The sequence below is a fragment of the Hyperolius riggenbachi genome, chromosome 11 (genome assembly GCF_040937935.1).
Source record: "Hyperolius riggenbachi isolate aHypRig1 chromosome 11, aHypRig1.pri, whole genome shotgun sequence".
NCBI classification, from domain to species: domain Eukaryota; kingdom Metazoa; phylum Chordata; class Amphibia; order Anura; family Hyperoliidae; genus Hyperolius; species Hyperolius riggenbachi.
The window spans coordinates 103,041,769-103,067,629 of record NC_090656.1 but is presented as its reverse complement, the minus strand read 5'-3'; the positions used below and the strand labels follow the sequence as shown (position 1 = coordinate 103,067,629).

Below are 25,861 nucleotides of genomic sequence, written 5' to 3'. Positions count from 1 at the left end.
CCAGAGCTTCTGCTGACCTCCCAGAACCCCAGGTATTTATACAGGTTGTTATCTCTTTAAGAATCCGGATCCGGACCGCAACCGTGTTCATACCGCACGGAAACCGTATGCAACCGGACCGGATCCGGACCTGATCCGGACAGGAACCGTACGGTTCAGGTCCGATCCGGCTCCGGTGCGGTCCGGACATCCGGTGCGGTTTTTGCAAAACCGCAAGTGTGAACGGGGCCTTATGAAGCAAGTTTAATTTATGTTTTGAGTACTGATATAATAAACCATATTTGATAATCACATTTGTAGTAATCAAAGTAGCATACGATCTATATGATTGCCACTGTACAATAATGAATAATAAAACCAAGAACTTTAATAAAATATGGAAAGAAATGGATATAACAGAGTGCTTAACTACTCAAATAATTATAATGACTTAATATGTCTATTTAATATAGAAGCAAGAAATGTCAGACTGGGATAATTAAATAGAAAAACCCAAAATCTTTTTTTTTTTTTTTTTTTTTTTTTAATATCAACTTAGTTTTCAAAGTGGGAAAATGCAGCTAAAATAACTTGCGTCTAAACGAAAAGCAATTAATCGTCTCCCAGGATTCTTGTTGGAGAGAGCCTGACAACACAAATCTCATCTAGATCTGTTAAACTATATAGCAGTGAGTGCACATTGTTTCTTCAGGGGAGCAAATTTTAATATAGGCAAAGAGATAAGAAAAAATAACTTCATTAAATCAAATGAGAAATCGCACAGCTTTGACAAATGGCAGCATATAAAATTCAGAAATGAATGTAGCTGTTTTGAGGTGATCTTACAAGCACAAAGCCCATCAAGAAACTGTGATTGAAGGTCAAACTGATTCATACAAAGTCTCTTTCTTTTCTCTAACATTTTAATAAACACCATTTTTTGTTTTTCTTCTTTAGCTTTGAGTAGTAATGAAGGATTAAAAGTTCTGCCACCTTATGATTGCTGACTGATGGGGAGATTTCCCACGTCCTGTCCTTGTGACATCCTTGGTTATGTGGTGCAAGTATGTTCTGCCGTGCCACCGCATGAGTTGGGTGGCTGGGTGGTGCTGTTGTTGATTTAAATTACCAATATTTTCCTGTGCAGTACCTAGAACCCATTATTACTTGAACGCTCTGCTATACATGCCTAACCCCTCCCCCCCCCCCCCCCCCACACACACACACAATGCCTAACCCCATTGTAGATGCTTAACCTCCCCAGTAAGTGCCCACAAAAAAAAATCCTTCCTACTGAATGTCTAACCCTCCGGCAAGGGCCTAACCTTACACCCCCATCTAATGCCTAACTCTAACCTACCCTGGTAAATGCTAGAGATGTCGCAAACCTCCGATTTTAGGTTCGCGAACCCTGTTCGCGAACCTCCACGAAAGGTTTGGTTCGCGAAAAAGTTCGCGAACCGCAATAGACTTCAATGGGGAGGCGAACTTTGAAAATTTTAAAAAATTCTACCGGCTGGAAAAATGATAGAAAACATGTTTCAAGAGCTCTAATACCTGGAGGCACACCTGATTAAGTGAAATACACATCACTGCTGGAGGACCCTCCCTCCTCCAAGCAAGGTCCTTATACCATTTGACTCAGTTGTCTGCCTACACTAATTAGTTATGGGACAGCTGCTACACACTCTGCTAGGGAGATTTTAATTAGCCTCTTGTGAGTCCCCTCCCTCCGCCCACCTCCCTTCTACCCTTCTACCCTTCTAATCTTCTACCTATTCCCTCCTCCCTCCTCCCTCCTACCGGAGGGAGGAGGGTCTCATCTGCCAGGGAATTATACTATTTCAAAAACCAGTTTACATCATACCATGGCTGGGAATCGAACCCAGCTCTCACTGTGTGGTGGGCAAGTCACCCTAACCACTGTACCACTACAGTAGTAACTGAAGCTGGCCTAAAATTTACCTTTTATGCTCAATGCAATAGAAACATTAGGTTGCTTACAGGGAACCTTAACTGAGAGTGATATGGATGTTTCCTGTAAACAATACCAGTTGCCTGGCAGTCCAGCTGATCATTGTGACTGCAATAGTGGCTGAATCACACCCTGAAACAAGCATGCAGCTAATCCAGTCTGACTTCAGTCAGAGCACCTGATCTGCATGCTCGTTCAGGGGCTGTGGCTAAAAGTATTAGAGACACAGGATCAGCAGGCGATTCAGGCAACTGGTATTATTTTAAAAGGAAAAATCCATAGCCTTCTCCGTTTAGGTTCCCTTTAAGAATTTGTAGCATAAAAGCCAACTCACATTGGCTGGGATTTGAACCCGGGTCTCACTGTGTGGTGGGCAAGCACCCTAACCACTGTACCACAACAGTACTAACTAAAGCTGACCTAGCATTTACCATTTATGCTCAATACAAGAGAAAAAGTACACATATCCGTAAGCAGTGGCTGCACCCAGGTTCAAATCCCAGCCAATGTGAGTTGGCTTTTATGCTACAAAGAAGGATATGGATTTTTCCTTTTAAAATAATACCAGTTGCCTGAATTGCCTGCTGATCCTGTGTCTCTAATACTTTTAGCCACAGCCCCTGAACAAGCATGCAGCACAGGTGCTCTGACTGAAGTCAGACTGGATTAGCTGCATGCTTGTTTCAGGGTGTGATTCAGCCACTATTGCAGTCACAATGATCAGCTGGACTGCCAGGCAACTGGTATTGTTTACAGAAACGAAGAGATCACCTCACCTCGGGTATAACCAACAATAAGTCGGCCAGCCAGTGCTCAGTGTCATGCAGGTCCACCACACCTGCAAGCAAACAGGCAAACACAAAAGGAAGACACGGCACTCTACTGTAGTGGTACAGTGGTTAGGGTGACTTGCCCACCACACAGTGAAAGCTGGGTTCGATTCCCAGCCATGGTATGATGTAAACTGGTTTTTGAAATAGTATAATTCCTTGGCAGATGAGACCCTCCTCCCTCCGGTAGGAGGGAGGAGGGAATAGGTAGAAGGGGAGGTGGGAGGAGGGAGGAGACCCACAAGAGGCTAATTAAAATCTCCCTAACAGAGTGTGTAGCAGCTGTCCCATAACTAATTAGTGTAGGCAGACAACTGAGTGAAATGGCATAAGGACCTTGCTTGGAGGAGGGAGGGTGGGCGGGCCTCCAGCAGTGAGAGCAGTGTGTTCGGCAATAATGTGTCTGCTGACAGTGATATGGAGGGTCAAAGTTTTGCTCAATAGAGCATTATGGGGCGAATCAAACTTCTGCAAAAGTTCGCCTGATGCAGGCGAATGCGAATCCCCAAAGTTCGCCTGGAACCGTTCGCAGGCAAACTGTTCGCGACATCTCTAGTAAGTGCCTAAAACTAATTTTGAAATCCCACCCAAATGACCGATAATTGTAGCCTATCCTGTACAAGCATTAATTACTATGTAGTAGCCAATCAGCTACTAGCTGCATCAGGTGCCTAAATCAACGCTTGGACACCTACTTACCAATAATTAACACAGCCGTCTATTAGACAACTGCAGATCGCAGCACCCAATTGACCTGATACAATATAGAGCACTGAGTTTTGCCAACCTCTGAGTGGAACTGTCAGGATTTGCTTTGGATAATGCATTAAGAGTTAGTGTGAGCATTAGCTACAATAAAAACAATGTTGGAAGAATGCACACAGCCAAGAACAGTTGGATTTGTGCTCAGCCTGGTCCTGGGATGTACTGAGGGGCATAAGGCTGTAATAGGAAAGATCATGCCAGCAACATCCAAGTAAATGCTCTTTTATCTGGTAATAAACATAGCAACAACATTTTGGAGTCTAAACTCTTTTGGGTTCTTTTCCGTTAGCCGGACGCATCCGCTAGGTGGCGATAGAACTCCAGCAGAGTTACGTCTTTCCCTACTATCCATGGCGGCCTGGAGGGGGAATAGTAATTATCGCCACCTAGAGGATGCGCCCGGCTAACGGATAAGTACCCTCCTTTGTTAAGCCTGTCTAGACCCTAAACGACAAATTTAGCAATCTTGCTTTATAAAGTTTTTACAGGACAGGTCATTGTCCAATCACTTTAAAATAAACATGTCAGCCAATCACAACACATAAGACTCCAAATGTTATGTGAGACTGCTAGTCACAGCATCACCATCCACATGTGGGGAGGTCTCGAGTCGACCTTACCTAGACCATCAGCTCCCCAGCACCTCCAAGGTCATGTCCCACTGCATATCCACCAAACAGGGGAGGGGAGGAGTCATTTCATCATAGTACAGATGGATGCCCAATGGGAATCTTTCTGCTCTTCTGAGATAAAATTTTACACATTGCAATTGACTCCTCTCTTCCAGTCAAGTAAACTGGACAAACTTTTGCATGATGAAATTGTGAACTTTCACTATAGATGCATTGTAGTCTGGTTGGACCAATGTTATTCTTTAAAGGAATATTGTAGAGGGGTCGGGGAAAAATGAGTTGAACTTACCCGGGGCTTCTAATGGTTCCCCGCAGACATTCACTCACCGATGCTCCGGCCCCGCCTCCGGTTCACATCTGGAATTTCAGACTCTGAAGTCTGAAAACCACTGAGCCTGTGTTGCCGTGTTCTCACTCCTGCTGTTTTCCCCAGGAGCGTACTGCGCAGGCACAAACCATATTGGGCATGCACAGTACGCTCCTGGTGACATCAGCTGGAACGAGGACACGGCAACGCAAGTGCAGTGATTTTCAGAATTTAAAGTCTAAATTCCAGAAGTGAACTGGAGGCGTGGCCGGAGCATCGGTGAGTGGCTGAGCGGGCACAGGATGTCTGTGGGGGACAAGTATAAGCTCTGGGTAAGTTCAACTCGTTTCCCCCCTCCCCCCTACAGTATTCTTTTAATTCAAGCATTCTTGTAGGAGATCATTTTTACCTTCTGTTTAATAACTGTTCAGCACCATGCAAACTAAAAAGTGCCAAAAAGTATATGAAAAAGTACGATCAAATGCATTCTGAGAATTTTCTTCCTTTCTGGTGGCTTAGAAGGCATTTTATTAACCCTTTCCCTGCCAAGCACATACTAGGTACGTTATGCTGGAAAAGTTCCCGACTGCCAGCAACGTGCCTAGTACATTATTTGGCTTTTTTGTACCCGGGAAAGCAGTGGGGAGGGGGACCAGCATCATTCCTACCTTCCTCCATATAGGTCCCCCTCCTTTATCTCCCTGAAGTACTGGAGCAGCAGTCGGTGTGTAATTACTTACCTGATTGATCGCTCCATGCCGCATGCCCAAAAGGCAGCCTTGTTTTCTCTACTTACTGTATGACGCGTGATTACTATGTGTCATACAGAGATCGGGAGAGGAGCCTGCTGCCGGAGGGGACACCGCATAAAGCCAGCGATCAGGTGATTAATTACACACCGCACCGCTGCGCTCCAGAAATGCAGGGGGGGGGGCACAGGAGGGTGGCCCATGTGGAGGGAGGGAGGATGATGTTGGCCCCATCCCCACAGCGGCACCTATACCTGCTAGCTATACTTGGGGCTCAGATACCTACTCCCTATGCTGGGGCAACTATACCCACTACCTATACTGTGGGGGTACCTATTCCTACTACCTATATTGGGTCAACTATACCTGCTACCTATACTGGGGCACCTATACCTGCTACCTATCTTGGTGCACCTATACCTGGCTAACTGTACTGGGGGCATCTATTCCTGGCTACCTATACTGGCTGCACCTATATCTAGCTACTTGTACTGGCGCACCTATACCAGGGTACGAAAAGTGGGATACCTACACATATCTGGTATTATTGGATTCAGCAGAATCCGGGCATTTTACAAACAGTAACATTCTTGTAACATTCTTGTCGGTAAATGTAATCCTTCTTTGGAAAAAAAGAGAACAGAAAAATATTTAAATTTTTTTTAACATATTTTTACTCAAAAATATTGTTAAGTCTCCAGAAAAAGTTCACATTTTGTTTGTGTCCAAGCCCTATTTGTTACATACAAAACAATATATGATATGTCCTATTTCATGTAGGTTTTCTTGTCAAAAACCCTAAGTAAACCTAATGAGTGCAAAATGTCAAAAAACTGCTTGACAGTAGATGTTCACATTTAGGACAAATCAGCGGGCAGGGAAAGGGTTAATAAATCATAAAAAATATCACCTAGGAGGAAAAGTGAATTATTCAATTCACTTTTCCTCCTAAGCCTCCTCCTAGGTGTCACCTGGGATGAGAATAGGGCTTTTAACAAGTCCCGACCCGGCCGAGGATCCCGGGGAGCTTTTAGGTGAGCTACCGGGTGCAGATAGAAGAACAGGAGGAGCGGTGGGCATAAAGACAGGTAGTAGTATATGCCTGCTCCCCCCATTTCTCCAATGTTTTTGGGCTCTGGTATCCTTTAAATGGAAAGATAAAGGGCCCGATCCATTTCATGTTTTCTCCTAAGAGATATTTTACATCTTATAGATGAAATTCCTATTAGACAACCAGTAAGCAAGAAAAAACTCAGAATAATTTTGACAGTACATTTTCCCCTACTTTTTGGTACTTGGTCACTCATGGTGAGTGTGACCCACTACAGGGGCGCAGTACCCCATAAGCATTAAGTGTTTCTGGTGGGGGCCTAACACACCATTCCTGGAGTGATCACTGGGTGTTTTTAGCTCATGCAGTGCTGTGCTATGTGAAGTCTGTTTTTACAGGGAAATCCTATACCTCCTATTTGTGGAAAAGCAGGATATTTAGATTGTGATCGCGGCTTTAATTGGAACTGGAATTGGAGAATATATGTGTTCTTTAGAAGCCAGCTTATCCCCTATCTGAAAGGACCTGGTGAAACAATAGTTTTAAAATATCAGCGACTGTGTTGTAGAGCGCAATCTTTGACCTTTAAGTATTGGAATTATTATTACTAGATCATTACTGGGAGAGTTGTCCAGGGATTTATCTGACTGCCCTCTGGAGTTGGGAAGGAATTTTCCCCTTCTAAAGGTGCATACATACATCAGACCATAGTCTTTGGAAAATGAAAGATCACAGACCAATTTTACCCCCTTCCATGTGGTATGAGAGCGTACTCTACACAGTCTATTCTATTGTGCTGAACTCCCCATCAGATAGAAATCTTTGCAAGATGCTGCACACATTCAAAAGATCTGTTTCTGCAAAAGATCCGTTCCTGCAAAATGCATTCATAGTCTATGATATCTGCAGATCCTCATACCCACCTTGTTTAACAGACATTCATCTGCAGATCTGACAATCATCTGCAGATCTGAAGATCCATCCTAGTGGATCTGATCTGCAGATGAATGTCTGTTAAACAAGGTGTGTATGATGATCTGCAGATATCATAGACTATGAATACATTTTGCAGGAACGGATCTTTTGCAGGAACAGATCTTTTGCAGATACTGATCTTTTGAATATGTACAGCATCCTTGTTTTCAGCATCTTGCAAAGATTTCTATCTGATGGGGCGTTCAGCTCAATAGAATAGACTGTGTAGGTATGGCTCTCATACTACATGGAATGGGGTAAAATTGGTCTGTGATCTTTCATTTTCCAAAGACTATGGTCTGATGTGTGTATGCACCCTCAGGCTAATAGGTCCAGGTCTTGCAAGTTCTTTTTGCCTTCCCCTGGATCCCCTGGATCAACTGGCTCAGAATGGTGAGTTTTTGTTTTCTTTCCTTCTGGTTAAACTTGACGGATGCCTTTTTTCTCAAACAAACTATGTTGCTATGGTACTATGTTACTATATGTTACTGTACTTTTGTGCATCAACTCTATTGATTCCAGTTGGTGTGTGCTAGTGTATGTCTATTATAGGGATAATCACAGATATGCAAATCATTCCGAGTTGATGCAAATGTATGCAGATGTTTATGCAAACATATGCAGCTTGAAAATGGACCAATCAATTTAAACATGGCTTTAAATTGATTGGTCAATTTTCAAGCTGCATATATTTGCATACAAATGTGCATAATTTTGGAAGAATATGCATCTCATTGATCATCCCTAGACAGTCTATTAGTTCACAAACTGCCAGCCTTTGGCTCTGGGTTTTAATCCTTTTTTGGGGGTTCTTTCTTTCTCCTGTCACTCTTCTTAGCTTTTTTTATTTTAAATATTTTTTATGAAGGATCAATTCTAGTTTCTTTAAGAAGCATTTAAAGGAAAAAGTTAAGCAAGCAAGCAGAAAAGTGACTATATATCCTCACGGTCCCTTGTGGTAGTTTCAGACTGCAGTTAATGTCCACATTTTTATTGTTAGTTTATAAACTGTAACATAGACTGGAGAATGCTGTTGACATTTTCATTTGCTGTGTCATTGAAGCTTTAATTTATGTTTTTGAATACAAAAACTGATACTCCTGAAGATTTATTTTTCTTCATGTTCAAATGCTGGTAATTCATGGAACTGAAAATTGTGTTAGCATCCAACAATGTATATGATAAATTGATGCACTATTACCGCACATAAAAACTATTCACTATTTCTCACATAAAAACTGATCTCTAAGTTTGGGAGATGATGTGTTAAATAAATTATCATCTTAAAAAAGATCTCCAAATGGCACCATATAGTGACAAGGTTGGGGATGAGCATTTGTACTGTGTGTATTGTGGTTAATTTCAAGATTACCAAACTATCCTTTATGGCCCATTCACACTTACAAACCCAAAATGCTAGTGACTAGTTTAGCTTCCATATTGCATTGTGTTTTGATAAATTCTGGTTAGGTTCCACCTGTGCAGCTGGCTATATATATATATATGGACATTATCTAAAGGACAACTGAAGGGAGAGGGATATGGAGGCTGCCATATTTATTTCCTTTTTAACAATATCAGTTGATTGTCAGCCCTGTTTATCCATTTGGCTACAGTATTGTTAATTGAATAAAAATATTTGAAACTAAAAGGAAATAAATGTGGCAGCCTCCATATCCCTCCCGCTGTTGTCCTTATGGGCCCTTTCACACCAGAGGGCTTTTTCGGCGTTTTAATGCCACGGCTGAAGTTGGCGTTTTCCTAGGTAAAATGAAAGTCGATAGACTTTCATTTTACCTTTCATATCTAACGCTGCGTTTTGGAGCGTTGCATTTCGACGCTCCCAGGAGTTTTTTTTGGGCAGACCGCAGCGTTTCTCATTACAATTGATACTAATGTATTGGCGTTAAATGTCTTAAAAACGCCAGCAGCCAAAACGCAGCGTTTTAGCCTTTTACCGCTGCCTGTAATGTGAAAGAGCCCTTAGGCCTGTTTTCTGCAAGCAGTTGATAGGCAATGAAATGCCTATCAAACTCTCACAACTGTTTGCTGCTGCCTGGTAACTTCTCACTGCTGCCTGGTAACTGCTTGCTGAGCACATGGTTCAACTGCCCTTGAAAAAGAGGCCTTAAACTGGTTTGATGTGGATTTCAAAAATAACTTTTAACTTCTACATAGTCTTGTTTGCCTAGTATTTTTCTCAGACTTAGATCATTTTCAGGTTTTTTTTGTATAGATGTTTTTAAAGTAGAGAAGTTGCACTTGATTTTTCTTTTTACTCGGATGTGTTATTAGTCTCCTGGAATTAGTTGCTGTGTAGAGTTTGTTTAAGCTGTTGACTCTGGATATTGTTTTTCCCTTTCTGTCTGAGGGTGGATTTGTATTGACACTGGGTGGTAGATCTCTTGTCTGCTTTATGTATTTAGAATCATGTGAAAAGTGATTTTCAAGGCCCTGCATTTACTGTAAGATAATTTATTAGTTTGATTGGTCTATTGTGGTTGTTATTTCTTATTTTAGCTATTTCTGCACTGGTGTTTCATATTTTCTTAAAATCCTTTGCTGCTTGCTTCATAGACCAAATGTAATGCTGGGGGTCATACTTCCTGACCACCCAGCACAACAAGGCTAAGAGCTGGATAATGGAAGAGGTTGCACAGGCTGCCCAGAGCAACTTCAGCTCTGGGCTTCCAATATTGCTACAAATAAAACACAAAGGCAGCGCAGTGCGATGTTGCACTGCCTTAGTTCGCACTGTGCTGCCTAAGCGATAGCAAGTTTTCAGACAGGTACAAGACAGGACTATAGATTGGAGTGTAACTAGTAACAACCGCAGCTCACAGTCACGTCCACAGAAGCAGAGCAAGCTGGCTAACCATCACCAGCAAGCATCCATCCAGACAAGACTACAGCATAGAATATAACTAATAGCAACTGCAGCCTATAGTTACGTTCCCAGAAACTAGAGTAGCAGGAATACTACCAGTCACCAACATGGTGACGGTAGAATCCAATCTATCTGGATAATGGGCTTCACTGATCCACCGTGGATGCAGCGAACGTCCATCAGACATGGAAACAAGGCAATACACAATGATAAGAAAAATAACAAACAGCTCAACTAACGGATAAATATATATTAGCAAGTCTGCATATATATTTATCAAGAACTAGCTAAAGCACAAGTAATAGTCGCATAGAACTACAATAACAGAACTATACAGAGTAACCAGGTGCCCAGTAGATCAGCGTACTGACCACTATGACGGGCGGGGTAAGAAATGGGAGGCAGACTTTTATGCTGGCATCAGCCAATGGATGCAGGTATGCAAATCTCCACACAGCTGAATGGTAATCACTCAATCCTGAGCTGGCTTGATTACCATTTGCTATCTGGCTGTGAATGCAAAGGACCCCCAAAAGAAATACATTCAGAATTATGTAACATGCATGCAGGAAATCCAGGGCTCAGCTGCAACGAGCAATTGGTGGAATGATGACAGCATCCAGAGCTGGCCAGAACTGCAGAGCGATTGCAAATGACAATGAGACCCATTGCAAATGCACAACCGAATGCAAGCAGATAAGCCAGAACTGTCCGTTTGCAGCTCCACTGCAATGGACAGAACATGCCACAGCAGGGATTCTTACACCAAACCTTGTTGGATTAGGAACATATATGTATTGCTTTGGTAGTCCTGAAGCAGCTGTATGACATCCGGGCTCATATGCAATTCACTTTTTCGCCTGAGTTTTCTCCTAGGAGATAATTTTTCATCTTGCATTTAAACAACATTTTCAGCATTTCACAATTGAAAAAGTACCCAAAAGTTGGTGAAGTACTATCACATTTATTTTGAGTATTTTCTTGCTTGCTGGTGGCTTAAAGATACACTGAAGCGAAAGAAAAATTGATATAATGAACTGGTTGTGTAAAACGGATAATTACTAGTATTACATTAATATTTCTCATATATTTTCAGTTACATAGTTTTTTTTATAACATTGCATCATTCTCTAATATTTGCAGTTTACACATTACTCAGCATTCTAAATTATATTACAGAGCAGGCTAGTGAACTTTTGAACCATTCTCTGCAGAGGGAAAGAAAATACATTGACAGACACTTGAGATAATAAGTTTCACAAGACAGAGCTCTCATTGACTTTGAAAGTGGTTCTTTTGCATAGCTAACTGGAAACAGTGTTAGGCTTATCATGTCTCTGCTCCTAATGTTTTATTTCTTAGCTATAATACGCATACAAATCATTTTATCTTTTTTTTTTTTTTTTTTATTTGCTTCAGTGTCTCTTTAAAAGGCATCGTATGCCAAGTTGTGAAGCTATCACCAAGTAGAAAACTCAGGAGAAAAAGTTAATTTCATATGGGCCCAGGTCTGTGGAGCATCTCTCTGTATTTTATAATGGACTTTCTGGACCATTTGAGGGAGAGTCACTTGTTACACAAGGCCACTAGATAGAGCTGTGATTTGTTTGAAGAGTAAAGGTGGGTACACACATCAGATAAAAGTCTTCGGCAAATAAAAGATCACAGACCAATTTTACCCCCTTCCATGTAGTATGAGAGCGATACCTACACAGTCTATTCTATGGAGCTGAACTCCCCATCAGATAAAAATCTTTGCAAGATGCTGTACACAAAAGTGCTGTACACATGGAACATTTTGCAGGAATGGATCTTTTGCAGATACTGATCTTTTGAATATCTACAGCATCTTTGTGTGCAGCATCTTGCAAAGTTTTTTTTATTGGATGGGAAGTTCAGCTCAATAGAATAGACTGTGTAGAGTATGGCTGTCATACTACATTGAAGGGGGTAAAATTGGTCTGTGATCTTTCATTTTCTGAAGACTTTTATTTGATGTGTGTACCCACCTTAAGTGTGGTCTGGCAGGTGTAATTGTGCATTGATTATAAAAGCATTGATGATTGCAGAGTTTGTGGCCCATATGCAATTAACTTTGTCTCCTGAGTTATCTCTCAGGTGATATTCATAAATAAAATTAATTTTAAGCCACCAGCATGCATTAAAATGTAAAATAATTTTGATAGTACCCTTTTCACCTCTTTTTTGGTACTTTAATTGCAGAACATGAAAATCAGGTAATCTGAAGTGAAAATAAACTTATGATATAATGAATTGTATGTGTAGTACAACCAAGAAATAAAACATTAGCAACACAGATATTGTTTCCAGTACCGCAAGAGTTAAGAAACTTCAGTTGTTAGCTATGCAAAAGAGCTTATCTGAGCTCCACGACTAAAAAAGTCATGGACAGCACTGTCTTTCGAAGCTCTTATCTCAAATGTCTATCATCATTTCTTGTTTGTTTATGGTTTTCCTGCACAAGAAAGTTGAAAAGGTCCTTTAGCTCTGCTCTGTGAAATCATTTAAAATGCTGAGTGTAATATGTAAACTGCATATATTAGAGAATAATGTAATGTTATAAAAAAAAAGCTATATAACTGAAAATAAAATTTAGACTCTTTCTATGCTACTAATGTTCCATCAATTATTTGTACTAGACATAGAAATAACTATATCACAGGGCTATTTTTTTTTGGGGGGGGGGGGGTGTCCACTTCAGTGTCACGTTAAAGAGAAGATGAATAATGATTTCCTAGGATAACATTGAGAAAAAGTTAAATGCATGTGGGCCCAGGTCCTGCTCTGAGCCACAGTCAACTCTGGGATTGCTCTTTCTAAGATTGCAAAAGATAAGGCATGTTTTAAGCAGAGAGCATTAGTGTACAAATTACTCTGCTTATAATTACATGCTCTTAATTGCAAAATCCTCTGATTGAACTATACATGACATAATTTTACAAGATGACTGTGAAATACACTGCCTTAGGCTAGAAGAACATTGTGTGTTTTTACTCTTCAGAATTGCAATCTCATGTTTGCTCAGCTCTTGTTCATGTTCAGTTGTGTGTTCTTCCCTTGTAGAGCTGCTTTGTGGTCAGATTGCAGTTTTGTTATATCATCTCTTAGTTATTATATTGATGTGTATACTGTAGTTTGTAGCTTGCTCTAGTGTTCTTTAATGGAGCTCAAACAAACAAATCAACAAACTTGTATGCTGATGGAACTATTAAACTAAATATCCAGACAGTAAAAAACAATACAAGCCATTATTTGTGCATTTTTACTGTCATGTAACAAATTCATCATGCCTTCATACAGCAAGTGTAGTGAGCATTATATCTGCAATTGATATACCAGAGGCATTTTCTTTATCAAGTTTATGATGCCCATCTAGTGTATACAAAGTAGCCATAACATTAGACGGATTTGTACATAAGACAGGAGAGAACTAGAGGGAACCTGCTAATGCTGGGCATGGGCAGCACTACACTGTGGCATGCTGAGGCACTAACCCCCCCCCCCCCCCCCGGAATCACTGTGCCCCACTGAGTGCCCTCCACCCCTGCTAAGTAACATACAGTTAACTGTTTACAGGCTCCAGCAGCATACAGTGAACAGGATAGGGTCTGTAAAAAAAACTCTGTCAGCCTGAGTCTATGTAAGTAAACCAAGGGTCTTATCTCTTTGTCTTAATTACCTCACAATCCTTTCAAAACCCCTTGTAATTAATATATCTGGATGACAGTGAATATGCAAAAATCGTCCCTACCTCCTTCTGAAGAAGGCTTACAAGCAGAAAGCTTACTATTTTTCTTTTAAATTAGCCAATAAACTAGAGCTTGTATTTTTACAGACAGGAAGTTTTGAACCCAGATAGTAATCCTGATTCAAAACTTGCTGTCTGTAAAATACAAGCTCTAGTCTCCAGCAAAGGTATTAAGATAAGGAATTACACTTGCCAATTCCTTGTTGAACACACACTTGAATTGAACGTTTTATCAATAAAACATTTAATAAATCTATAACACCTTAGTGAATTGAAAAGTAGATTTAACACATGAGGTAAATTATCAAACATTCGATAAAGTGTTCGATAAAGCTTGGTGAATTGAGGCCATGGTGTTTCTCTCCCCCCTGCCTCTTACCCTCTCCATGCTTGTAGAGTTGTGAGACACAGGCTGGGGGGTGGAATGATTTATCTGTGATCTGTCCACAAAGGAGCAGCAGCTTGCTAGCAGGTAAGGATTAAATCATGCCAATAAACTAGCTAATTACATCTGTAGGTTACGTTTCTTCAATAATATCACCATCATTTGGACAATCTGCTCTGCTCAAAAGCCTCTGACTTCTGTTTATGTTTACATTAGGTTCCTATCATTGCTGAGCTAGTTAGCCTTAATTTTATCACCTGAGTTAGGCAAAAAATATCTAAAGCTTGCCACACAAACATTGATTTTGATGCGCCCCACCAGTCAGCCATTTTGCCCCCCCACCAAAAAAAAAATAAAGAACCTGGAGCCACCACTGATGCTCTTCATGTATATTAGTTTTTACATGCTTCCATGCTGACACCTGCATTTTGGTGTGGAAAGGATTAGGGTCCCAGACAGGCCCTTTTCTAAATCTAATGCCTGATCACAGTTGTGAGGTCAAGAACTTCCGATTTTGAAGCCCCTAAGGAGCTTGCCATGCTCAGCAAATGCCTAGATTGTGCCTATGGTGGCTCCAAATCCTATTTATTTACCTTAAGTCATCTATATTTCTAGGACTCTCTCTTTCTCTCTCTTCCCTCTTCTCGTATTGCTTCCTCTCACCTCTCCTTTTTTAGCATTAGATACATTTTCTGTCTAGTGTTCTGAACTATAATAAATTGTTGCCATTATTGCCATTTTGGTTTAAGAAGATGAATGCTGCAACTGCACAAGCCATCCATGTTTTATCCTTGAACTACAGTTTATATAGTATGTCTAATTAAGTGGAAGATGAAAGATCTTTAACGCCTATCAAGGTTAGTAGTGTAAGAAGTATGCTGCACATCGGAAGCCCTATACTTTAATAAGGAGGAGCATAGAAGAAGCGTTTACCTTTATTTCTATTCCCCAAATGCTTTACAATCACATCAGTGACTCAGTTTGTCTAATGTGGCAATTTGTCATTATAAAACAAAATAATTACACTGCTAACTTCCTCTGCAAGATGTTTACTTCTGAAGGAGCCTTGTGTGTGCACATTATCATTGTACTTGAACTCTCTCATAGACCTTTCTATAATTTGGTTATCCACTATTAAATATGTGCTGTGTGCAACAATGCCTTTCTTCCAAGCATAGAGATTGGCTCTTTGTGTTTTCCTTTCATTATTGAGCAGCAATAGATATCTGTGGAGGAAGGTACTCGTTTGAGATGAACTAAACACTTCTTAATTGGTGTAATGGATTGAATCAGTGAATTAGTTTGACCTTTACTTATTCTTTGTTATAAGACAGAAATGTTTACACGAGGGGCAGATATTAGGGGAAAAAATGGATTGGAGAGTTCAACAGTGATTGGTTCAGTCTGAGTCTAGGTTCACAGTAGGACGTTGTGGAGCTGCGTTATAAAGTCTTATAACACAGCTTACCGCAATGCAATTAAAACTCCATGTGACATTCACAGTGTGACGTTAACGTTGCATTGTAATATGTAGCGTTATGGTAACGCACTGCTATAGACGTTACCTCTAAATGAACACTTTACCAGGTAAGCATACTTTCCATTGCCTGTACGCTTTACTGTTCCTACTTTGTGATGGTAATGCAGCGTTAATCTGCATTACCACTTTTTTGTTGTGTTGTAATGTTGCATTGCAACTTTACAATGCAATGCCCAACTGTGAACCTAGCCTGAATCTCCTTGATTATTTTGATTGCAAATCTGAATTGAACCGATTATATCAAACTTTTTTTTTTATTGTTTTACAAAGCCCCATTTTTAAGTGTATCTGAGACAAATGGATAAAACGATTTTTACTTTATTAGTGCTTCATTCATCCCCCCTGTAGTCCATCTGCACCCTTAGTATCCATCCTCCTGGTCCCCTCAGTATCCATCCTCCCGGTCGCCTCAGTTTGCTCCTCTGTCAGCTCCGTAAGGTCTCTGTGACTAGGCTGAGTTGCAAAATACTGCACATGCACAGTCCTTGCAATGCCCCAATCATGCTTCAGTGGCCGGGAGCATTAGCGCATGTGCAGTCATTAACATGGTAACTGCGCTTGTGCCGAATACTCCCAACCATGAGAGTGTAATTGAGGAGAACAGCCCATGTGCAGTGCCCTCCAATCCAGCTGGATCATGGACTACACAGCGATGCCACAAAGGGGCCTGGATGGACACGAAGGGAGCTGATGACCTACAGTAGGCTAGAGGAAGTCCCAGGTAAGTGAACATCCTTTCCTCCCATTTGTCTCAGGTTAAAACAGTTTTGAAATTTTTTTGAAATTATTTTTTCTATTTACTTCTCCTGCAAAAGGCAAACAAAACTCTCTTTTAAAATGAAAAAGGGAAAAAAAAAAAAAACTTAAATACTATTTGCTGTCATTCAGAATTTACAAGTGTGTTGAAGCGCAAAACAAAAGTTGATATGCATATACATAAACCATAAGTTCACATAAAAATTGGCAAAATGTCCCATCAAGATATTTAGTTATCTCATATAGATGGTACAGGGCTTGATGAGATAAACATCAGACTCCCTGCACTTGTCCCTGTGTCTCCTCTGCTCCCCCCTTGTGTCCTCCTCCACTCCCAGTGTATAATGTAAAGCAGCAGCAGCAACAGTGCGGCTCTCCTCATCCATCAGCTCCAGCGGCAATGAGAAACCTCTCCTCTCTCTCTCACTATTTCCCTAGTGCTGGCTTTTGTTGATCTTTACATTACCTTTTTACCTACTTTTTAGTCCGTTTTCAATTGTCAGGTGCTAAAGAGTTACTTTGAAGTTGAGATGAAGTAGAAACTTGAAACCGGCCTAAGTGAGAAAATTCATTTTTTAAAATCCGCTCGCATGTTACCGTAGCAGCTTAGCAAACAGATGAGGATATAAATTGTACTAAGAGTATAACAAAAGCATTTCTGAGCATTTTTTTATTTGACACAAAGTATATTGAGGATTTAATGATGCTGCCATTTTACAAATTACTATTAGGGGTAACAGGAAGGCAACACTTTAGCTATAGTAATCTTCTATTATGGTCTCTACCCAGATCAGAGAGTTTTGGGTCATTGTATATCGGCATAAGATAGAATTCTGTATCGGGTGCATTATACTTTACAATACGGTCGTTTCGTCGGCCACGTAGCATCTGAATTATGCATTTTGACCACGTATGCTGATTTGTATTATCATTTTATGGCACAGACACAGAGGGAAGCAAAAAAGGAATGTTCTCCACAAAATAATATAGCAAACACACTCTAAGCCCTTAAGCATTTTGTCCTTTTTTGAATGATGAGTAAGAATGCTATACAACCCTTCATTTGCATAAATTGCATTACGCTTCATTTTAATTTTAAATTAAAAACAGATAACCATCTGGTCCAATATCCTTGTTCTTTTGTCCTTCGTTTACCCCAAAGGTAATGTGACAAAGAAATGTGTCACTGAGTTTGTCACTATGAAATCGACAAAACATGCTGTCTGTATAGAATACATTTTTTAATATCGGAGTTTCAGCAGTCTCCTCCACTCTGATAAGACAGCTTATTGTGCATGTTTATGACTATGTAAATTATAGAAGACATTTGTTATACAAGGTGCCTCTCGCATTAAGCTCCAGCATTAATCTGTTGCCTTATTATTCATATTTGGAGGAGAGTGAATGGGACTGGGCAGATCAGATATTTTCAAGCTTTGCGTTTGTTACTCTTTCACATCCGATATTTATATTGCCGCAGGCCAGCAGCATGTTATACATCATGTTAAAGAGAATCTGAGCCAGCACCAAATAAAAAAATAAAATAAAAATACCACCTGATCTGGGGGGCTAGCCACTCTGGGGGGACACCACTCTTGTGTCCTGCTTTTCTTTACTTTTGTTTAGTCATTTAAAAAAATGGCAGCAACACCAGGGTCACAATGCTGCTGCTCTGCTTAGGACAGGAAGCAGTAAGGAGGGACAGGGAGCGGCAGTGCAGGGTACATAGAGGCGGGGAAGGGGCCTTTTGTGTGCCTGAGAGGCCGGTGCTGCAAGAGTTCCTCTCCTGCAAAGAACGCCCCTTCCCTTTCTAAGCTGCTGACAAGCTCCTTCCCGGCAGTTTTTTTTTTGGGGTGGGGGTGGTATTCCGCAGCTAGGTGGGGCCAACAAAAGAGCAGGAAGGACACAAAGGCATGTGATGAAATAACTAAACTGCCTTGGTTTCCAAATCATTAAAGTACCCCTGACCTGGTTCCCTCTCCCTCTTCCTACTTTGATATTGTTTAATTACTGGTGCTGTGACTAAAACACAGCACCACCCTCCCCCCTCCTGTGCCCCCTGTAGTCCACGTTCTGCTATGACCGAGGCAGAACATTGATTATGTGCAGGGAGGAAGTGACAGTTCTTCCTCCCCTCTGCTTGTTTATAATTCATCCCCTCCACCTGCCACTATAGTTCCCCTTATGATTTACTGCACACAGCGAGCAGGGGAGCTGCGCTGTGTGCGATCATGTGGTATTTGAGGTCCGATTTCCTTCCGACCTCAAATACCACAGGATTGCTTACAGCGCAGCTCCCGTGCATGCTGTGTGCAGTAAATCATAAGGGGAACTATAGCGGCAGGTGAAGGGGGATGATTTATAAATGAGCAGAGGGAAGGAAGAACTGTCACTTCCTCCCTGCACATATTTTATGTCAGAACGGGGCCGCAGGGGGCACTGGAAGGGGGAGGGTGGTGCTGTCTGCTAGTCCCACGGCACCAGTAATAAAATATTTTAAAAAAGTATCCAGGACCAAGTACCAAGTCAGGGGTACTTTAAACACATTTTGCATTGGGTACACTTTAAAAGGACAATTCAGGGAAAAGTAGAGATGAGCTCTGAAGATACGATCAGAAATCTGCTTTCCTCATCAGATATTTGCATGCGGAAATTGGAATTCTGCAGAATGCCGTATTACCGACATTCATACATTTTAAGCCCATCACAGGACTCTAAAGCATTGAAGAAATCAGAGAATCAGTATTTGACCGCAAAATTTTTAGGCCAATCCCAAGGTTCAGAGGTAATGTGGTAGTTTACTGCGCTTTCCAATCACAAATGTGGATAATGCATAATAACCTACTTCTGCAAAAAAATAGCAGATCCCGCAAATTTTATTTGCATTTGACTGACTAACTTTGACACAAAAAATAAAAAAAAGTTACACATGTAACTGAAGACGCTTCTCAGAATGCAGAATTCTCTATGAATTGGAAACTGGCTTTTCCGACCATCCCTAATAAAAAGTGACATCAGAGACCCCCACCTCCGGCTTGGGCAACGAAGGTGGGGAAGAGCCCCTTGTCCATGGATTGGGCAAGGGCTCCGGGGGATTCCCCTCTCCCCGGTGCCCCCCATACCATGGACCATGCAGGCTGGTAAAGCTCTGCATTCTGGCTATCACAGCCTGCATGGGAGACAAGGGGTTGCAGAGGCTCGGGAGGGGGGAGCCCACATATTTTGTTTTTTTCTAACCCTCTGAACATTAACCCTCTGGGGGATAATCCCGAGCTGAGCTCGGGGTAAGCCGCCACAGAGGATTTCTCAGGCCCTGGTGGGCCGATTTGCATAATTTTTTTTTGTTGCACGCAGCTAGCACTTTGCTAGCTGCGTGTATATACCGATCACCGCCGCTCCGCGCTGATTCACCGCTACCCGCCGTGCCGCGCCGCTCCCCCCCCCAAGACCCCCTGCGCAGCCTGGCCAATCAGTGCCAGGCAGCGCTGAGGGGTGGATCGAGAATCCCTCTGACGTCACGACGTCGTTGACGTCGATGACGTCATCCCGATCGTCGCCATGGCGACGGGGGAAGCCAAACAGGAAATCCCGTTCTGAACGGGATTTCCTGTTTGCTTTGTATGCCGGAGGCGATCGGAGGGGGTGGGGGGATGCCGCTGCACAGCGGCTATCATGTAGCGAGCCCTGGGCTCGCTACATGATTTAAAAAATAAAAAATTTTTAAAAATAGTGCTGCGCCACCTCCTGGGCGATATAATTGTATCCCCCAGGAGGTTAAAAAAAATAGGAAAAGGCCTCGATCTTTATATTGCGGCTGTTTGGCGATCCCTGGCCAAAGCGTTGTGGCTCTGAAGGGGTTTCCAGGTATCCATACACACTGCGTACCGGCCCCAGGGAAACCCCGTCATGAAATTCATTGCACTTTCTTTTGATATATGTAAAATAACACTACCGTTAGGTTTGCTACATTAACTGTCATTTACCGCATTTAAATTTATACTTTTTTCCTTTGAAACTTCAAAATCGATTTTCTTCAAAACTATAAGGTTTTTTTGATTTTTTTTTTCCTCTTGTTCCCACTATTCTGCCTAAGATATCCTTCAAATTTGGCGTTTCTAGCATGTAATGGGGCTTTGCTATTAACTGCTAAAGTCAGAGAGTTTTTATTCATGAAAACCGACTCCTGATCTTGAGTTACTCGTGATCAAGAGTCGTGTAGCGAGTGCGATCACGAGTTTATCCGTGATCAACATTCGTGATCGAGAGCTTGTGACCACAACTTACTCATGATCACGAGCTTGTGAGGACCGGCAATAGGGTACAGAAGAGATTCAGAATACAATAAGCAGTATCAGGCTTCTCAGGATAAGGTATGCCCTCAGTGACCTTAATTCAGTTGACTTTTCCCTGATTCCTGGGGTGCTTTAAGGTGTAACTGCAGTGACATACATGCTCAGCAAACTAACAAGAAACATAAGTGATGTAAAATATAAAAATGTTATCAACAATTCTGCTCCTTTCCCATTACAAAGAAGTGTAGCAAATCTCATCTAGCCCAGGAAGCTTCTAACTGCTAATTATTTACCTGGTAGCTGACTAAGTAACACAGCTGATGGCTCATCAACTGGCAGCTAGTGGCTTTCATTTTTTAGCATGACTTTGGCTTGCTGGGTCAGTGGAGATTTGCATGCTTGAGGTTCCTGAAATTTAAAGGAGCACTGTAAGGGGGGGAGGGGGTAGGGGGGAAAAAGTGTTGAACTTACCCGGGGCTTCTAATGGTCCCTTGCTTGAGTGGCTGCATGCGCACAGGACAAGGACATCTGCGGGGGACCATTAGAAGCCCCAGGTAAGTTCAACTCTTTTTCCCCGCTACAGTACTCCTTTAAGTAAACAGCGGTCGAGCACTCCATGCAAATTTTGATTGACCTAGCTCCATGCTGCATACAATTAGCACTAAATACAAGCCAGGATCATAAGCCTCTCACATGCAGTCTCTAGCAGCAACCACAATAAGAATTGCACGTTTGCCACCTAAGAACAAGCACCAGTGTGAAATTACTGAAATTACTGAATGGCTCATTTTTTTTTGCATTCTCCACTATTCTCCAACCTCAGCAAGCAGGGCTGGACTCTCTGAGTCGGATATCCGTTTCTATTTGTGATCGTGATCGCAAGTCAACTTGTAAGTGGGCGGAGTTGAATTTGTGATCACTTGAATACGTGATTGGGGGTATCCGTGCATCACTGTTCTGAACTGCACATGCGCAGTGAAAGAAAGTGCTAGTGGATGAGCACTTCCTTTTTCTGCAAGTGTGGTTTGAAACTTAAGCATTCTTGAGCCGCTCATCGCCACTGGGGGTAACTTCCAAGAGGCTCTTCAACTAACTGAGCCAGTGGAAGAAGACAAGGATCTGGGATGTGGAATGGGAGGGACCCCAAAAACAATAAGCAGCATCAGGCTTCTCAGGGTTAAGTAGTCTAGCCCTTTATGGGCTTAATTCAATTGTCTTTTCACCCGTTTCCGGACACTCTAAATAGCCGGTGATGAGACATGTTTGCTTTAAATTCTAACAAATCTTGGAGGTTTGATTCAGCCTTTTGCAATTATAACAAAACATAAATATACAATGCTGGAGGCCTGGCAGGGGAAAAACATGCACAGCATTCAGCTAGCACTGACAACGCAATACTGTTGAATTAATGTGTGGCAGGTGTATTCCCTGAAGATGATATGTGTATTCTTTTGAAATGCTAAGCCTTAAGTTGTTTACTTGGTCGAGAACAAATCATTTAAATCGGCGTTCCTGGGGAAAGAGGGAGGCAGGATTCAGAGTCACCATCTGTGGGTTCATAATTAGTTAATTAAATAGCATATTATAAATGGCTATACATGTTTATGAGTTAGACCGGCATTTGCATTTACAGTCCAATGGCTTGCTGAATCTGTTAATGCTTGACTTTGTGTGCAACTGAGGTCATTCTCTAACATTTTATTGCAGGCGCAACAACTAACGGACTTAGAGCAGAAGTTAACAGTGGCAAAAAGAGAAATGGAAATAGCTTCATTAGACAACGTAAGAAATTTTTTTTACTTTATTCTGTTGCTTGCAATGTTGTATAACCCTGAACAGAAGACAAAAAAGCAATGTACACACATAAAAAATGAATAATGGTCAGATTCTTATCAGCCTGATCCAATTACTTTTTCTCTTAAGTTTTCTCCTAGGAGATAATTTTCATCCTCTGTTTAAAATAACTTTTCAGCACTCTGCAATTGAAAAAGTACAAAAAAGTACTTTCAAAATTGAGTATTTTCTTCCTTGCATTTTAACCATCTCCCGACCGTGTCATGCCGATGGGCGTGGCTGCGGCGGCAGCCCCAGGACTGCCTGACGCCGATTGGCATATTTACATAGTGCAGCGCTGCGATCAGCAGCAGCGCTGCACTGGGGACAGCGGTGTGACACAGCTTTCCCCCTGGGGGACTCGGAAGCGATCCGCTGGGATAGGCTGAAGCCAATCACAGCCGATCGCAGTGATAGGCAGACGGGGGGAGGGAGGGAGGGAGGGAGAGTAATGCGCAGTAATGCGTCATTTTTTAAATGACACAGAAAATGTTTGTTTGTAAACAAACAAACATACCTGGGGGTGATCAGACCCCACCAACAGAGAGCTCTGTTGGTGGGGGGAAAAGGGGGGATCACTTGTGTGCTGTGTTGTGCGGCCCTGCAGCTTGGCCTTAAAGCTGCAGTGCCCATTTTCATTATAAAAGGCCTGGTCTTTAGGGGGGTTAATCACTATGGTCCTCAAGTGGTTAAAAGGCAATTTTTTATGATAAGATGTGACGTACCACCTAGAAGAAATCTTAGATAAAAAGTGAACTGCATGGGGCCAATGTTTGTGTGTGTGTTGTTCAATATCATCACATGAAAACTCACTTCCTGTATAACTAAATGAGCAATGAGTCCACATGTAGTTCTATTATTGCACAAAATTCATAGTGTGGGCACACCCACTAGAGGACATCTCTGACTGTTTTTCCACAATGGAGAACAACATTCAAATTAACACGGCCACAAATCCTGTGTTATCTATAGACATGGTCCATATGCAGAAGACCACCACACACTACCTTATTATTGATCAGGTAGTCTAACCAGGAGCCCCCGACTCTCAGGGGTGATAATCCAAATGACAAGCAAATGACCCGGGACTCTACCTGGAGTTCAAAAGCAACACTGCTTTATTGCATAATAGGACCACAACTCAAATAGCATGAAGTTACGGTCAAACAAGACCTTTCTCCAGTGCATTTGAAAAAGGCCTTCTTTGACCGTAATGTCCTGCTATAATGTGAGTTGTGATTCGATTTTGCAATAAAGCAGCATTGCTTTCAAAACCCGAGTAGAGTCCTGAGTTATTTGCTTATCGTTTTTATCTAGGACATTATCCATTCTGAATTTGTGTGTTGCAGTAGGGGAACACAAAGGCCCATGCTGCTGCATGACTTTTCCAGACATGGAAATTGGACATGTTCTAGATATATAGCTGTAGTATCTATGACATGTTTATTAAAATAGACACCATGATTACATGTAAGGACATAGTGGCTCGTGCATCAGATCCAAGCTGTGGCTGCGAAGTAGTATGTACCAAGCCTTATACTCCAACTAGAGAGCAGAAGTTAAGATTTTCATATTACAGCTTTAGGCACCTAACCCAGTTAACCTGAATCTGTGTTCGTTGTTCAATCATTTGCTAATCCAAACTTACCAAGTCTAGTGTTAAAGTAACCTTAAGGGACAAATAAAATAAGATAAATAAAGCACATTACTGATTATTTATGAATTTTGTCACTGTGTGGATTGCTTTGCAGCTCCAAGGCCCATATGCAATTCACTTTTTCTCCTAGATGATATTTTTAAACTTGTCAATAAAATGCCCTTTATACCACCAATAAGAAAAAAAATGCTCAAAATAATTTTGGTAACACCCTTTCACCTACTTTTTGGTGATTTTTTAAATGCAAATTGCTAGAAAGTTATTTTAAATGGAAGATGAAAAATTATCTCCCAGGAGAAAAGTCAGGAGAAAAAGTGAATTGCATATGGCCCCAAGTGTCTTTGCAGTCGCTTTAAGAACCATATCGTTAAAGGGACTCCGAGCTCTAAATATAAACAAAATTGGTACTTACCTGGGGTTTTCTGCAGCCCACCGTCGATCGGGAGGTCCGCCGGCATGGTTCTAGCTCCTCTCCCGCTCCCTCCGCTGCATACCGCACTGCCGACACCCGGGCCAGGTGTCGTGCTCCCACTTCCTGAACCGGGACGCTCTTCGTCATTACGCTGGCCACTGCGCGTCATCATGGCGACCGGCGTGACAGTACTGCGCATGCGCGATTTAACTGTGCATGCGCAGTACTGTCACACCGGCCGCCATGATGACGCGCAGCGGCCGGTGTAATGACGAAGAGTGTCCCTATTCAGGAAGTGGGAGCAAGACACCTGGACCGGGTGTCGGCGGTGCGGTATGCAGCGGAGGGACCGGGAGAAGAGCCAGGAGGACGCCGAGGGACCTCTCAACCTACTGTGGGCTGCAGAAAGCCCCAGGTGAGTACCAATTTTGCTTATTTTTTGAGGTCAGGGTCCCTTTAACTGATATGACTGAGAGAGTGCTTTTAGTAAAAAAAAAAAATAATAATAAAAAAAGTAAACCATGCTTAATGAAGGTCCACAAGGAGACTTCTTTATTTGGCTAGAATTCTCATTCTAGTTGCCAGCTTCAACAAGCAGAAAATGCTGCTTTTCACAGCAAGTATCTTTGATAAGTGAAAATGCTGATATTCTTTTCGCATTCATTTTTGCAGAAATAATGTTAAATTCGACTTTTGATCGAAAATGCCACAGAAAATTATTTTGTAATAAATTTGTGATATTTTTGCATTTTTTGTGAATTTTCATGCTTAACCACTTCAGGATCACAGGTTTTCTTCCCTTAAAACCAAAACAACTTTTACATTTCAGCGCTCCTCCCATTCATTCACTGATAACTTTATTGCTACTCATCACATGTGAATGATCTATAGCTTGTTTTTTTCGCCACAAATTAGGCTTTTCAAGGGTGATATTTTATTTTAGTAATAATGTTATTCTCTATGCATTTTAAAGAGAAAAAAGAGAAAAAAATGAAAAGATACACTATTTCTATATTTCCAACCACTGTAGTTTTAAAATAGACAAAGATACCGTAGATAAAACCAAC

General features: G+C 41.6%; 1 protein-coding gene across 5 annotated transcripts in view; it reads left to right on the top strand.

Moving 5' to 3' along the window:
• Nucleotides 1-25,861, top strand: part of LUZP2 (leucine zipper protein 2) — a 917,784-nt gene that overhangs the window by 772,477 nt on the left and 119,446 nt on the right. For all 5 annotated transcript variants that reach the window (XM_068259736.1, XM_068259737.1, XM_068259740.1 and 2 more), the window contains one exon: nt 22,600-22,674. In XM_068259736.1, coding sequence (XP_068115837.1) covers nt 22,600-22,674 — 75 coding nt within the window. The remainder of the gene's footprint in view (nt 1-22,599; nt 22,675-25,861) is intronic.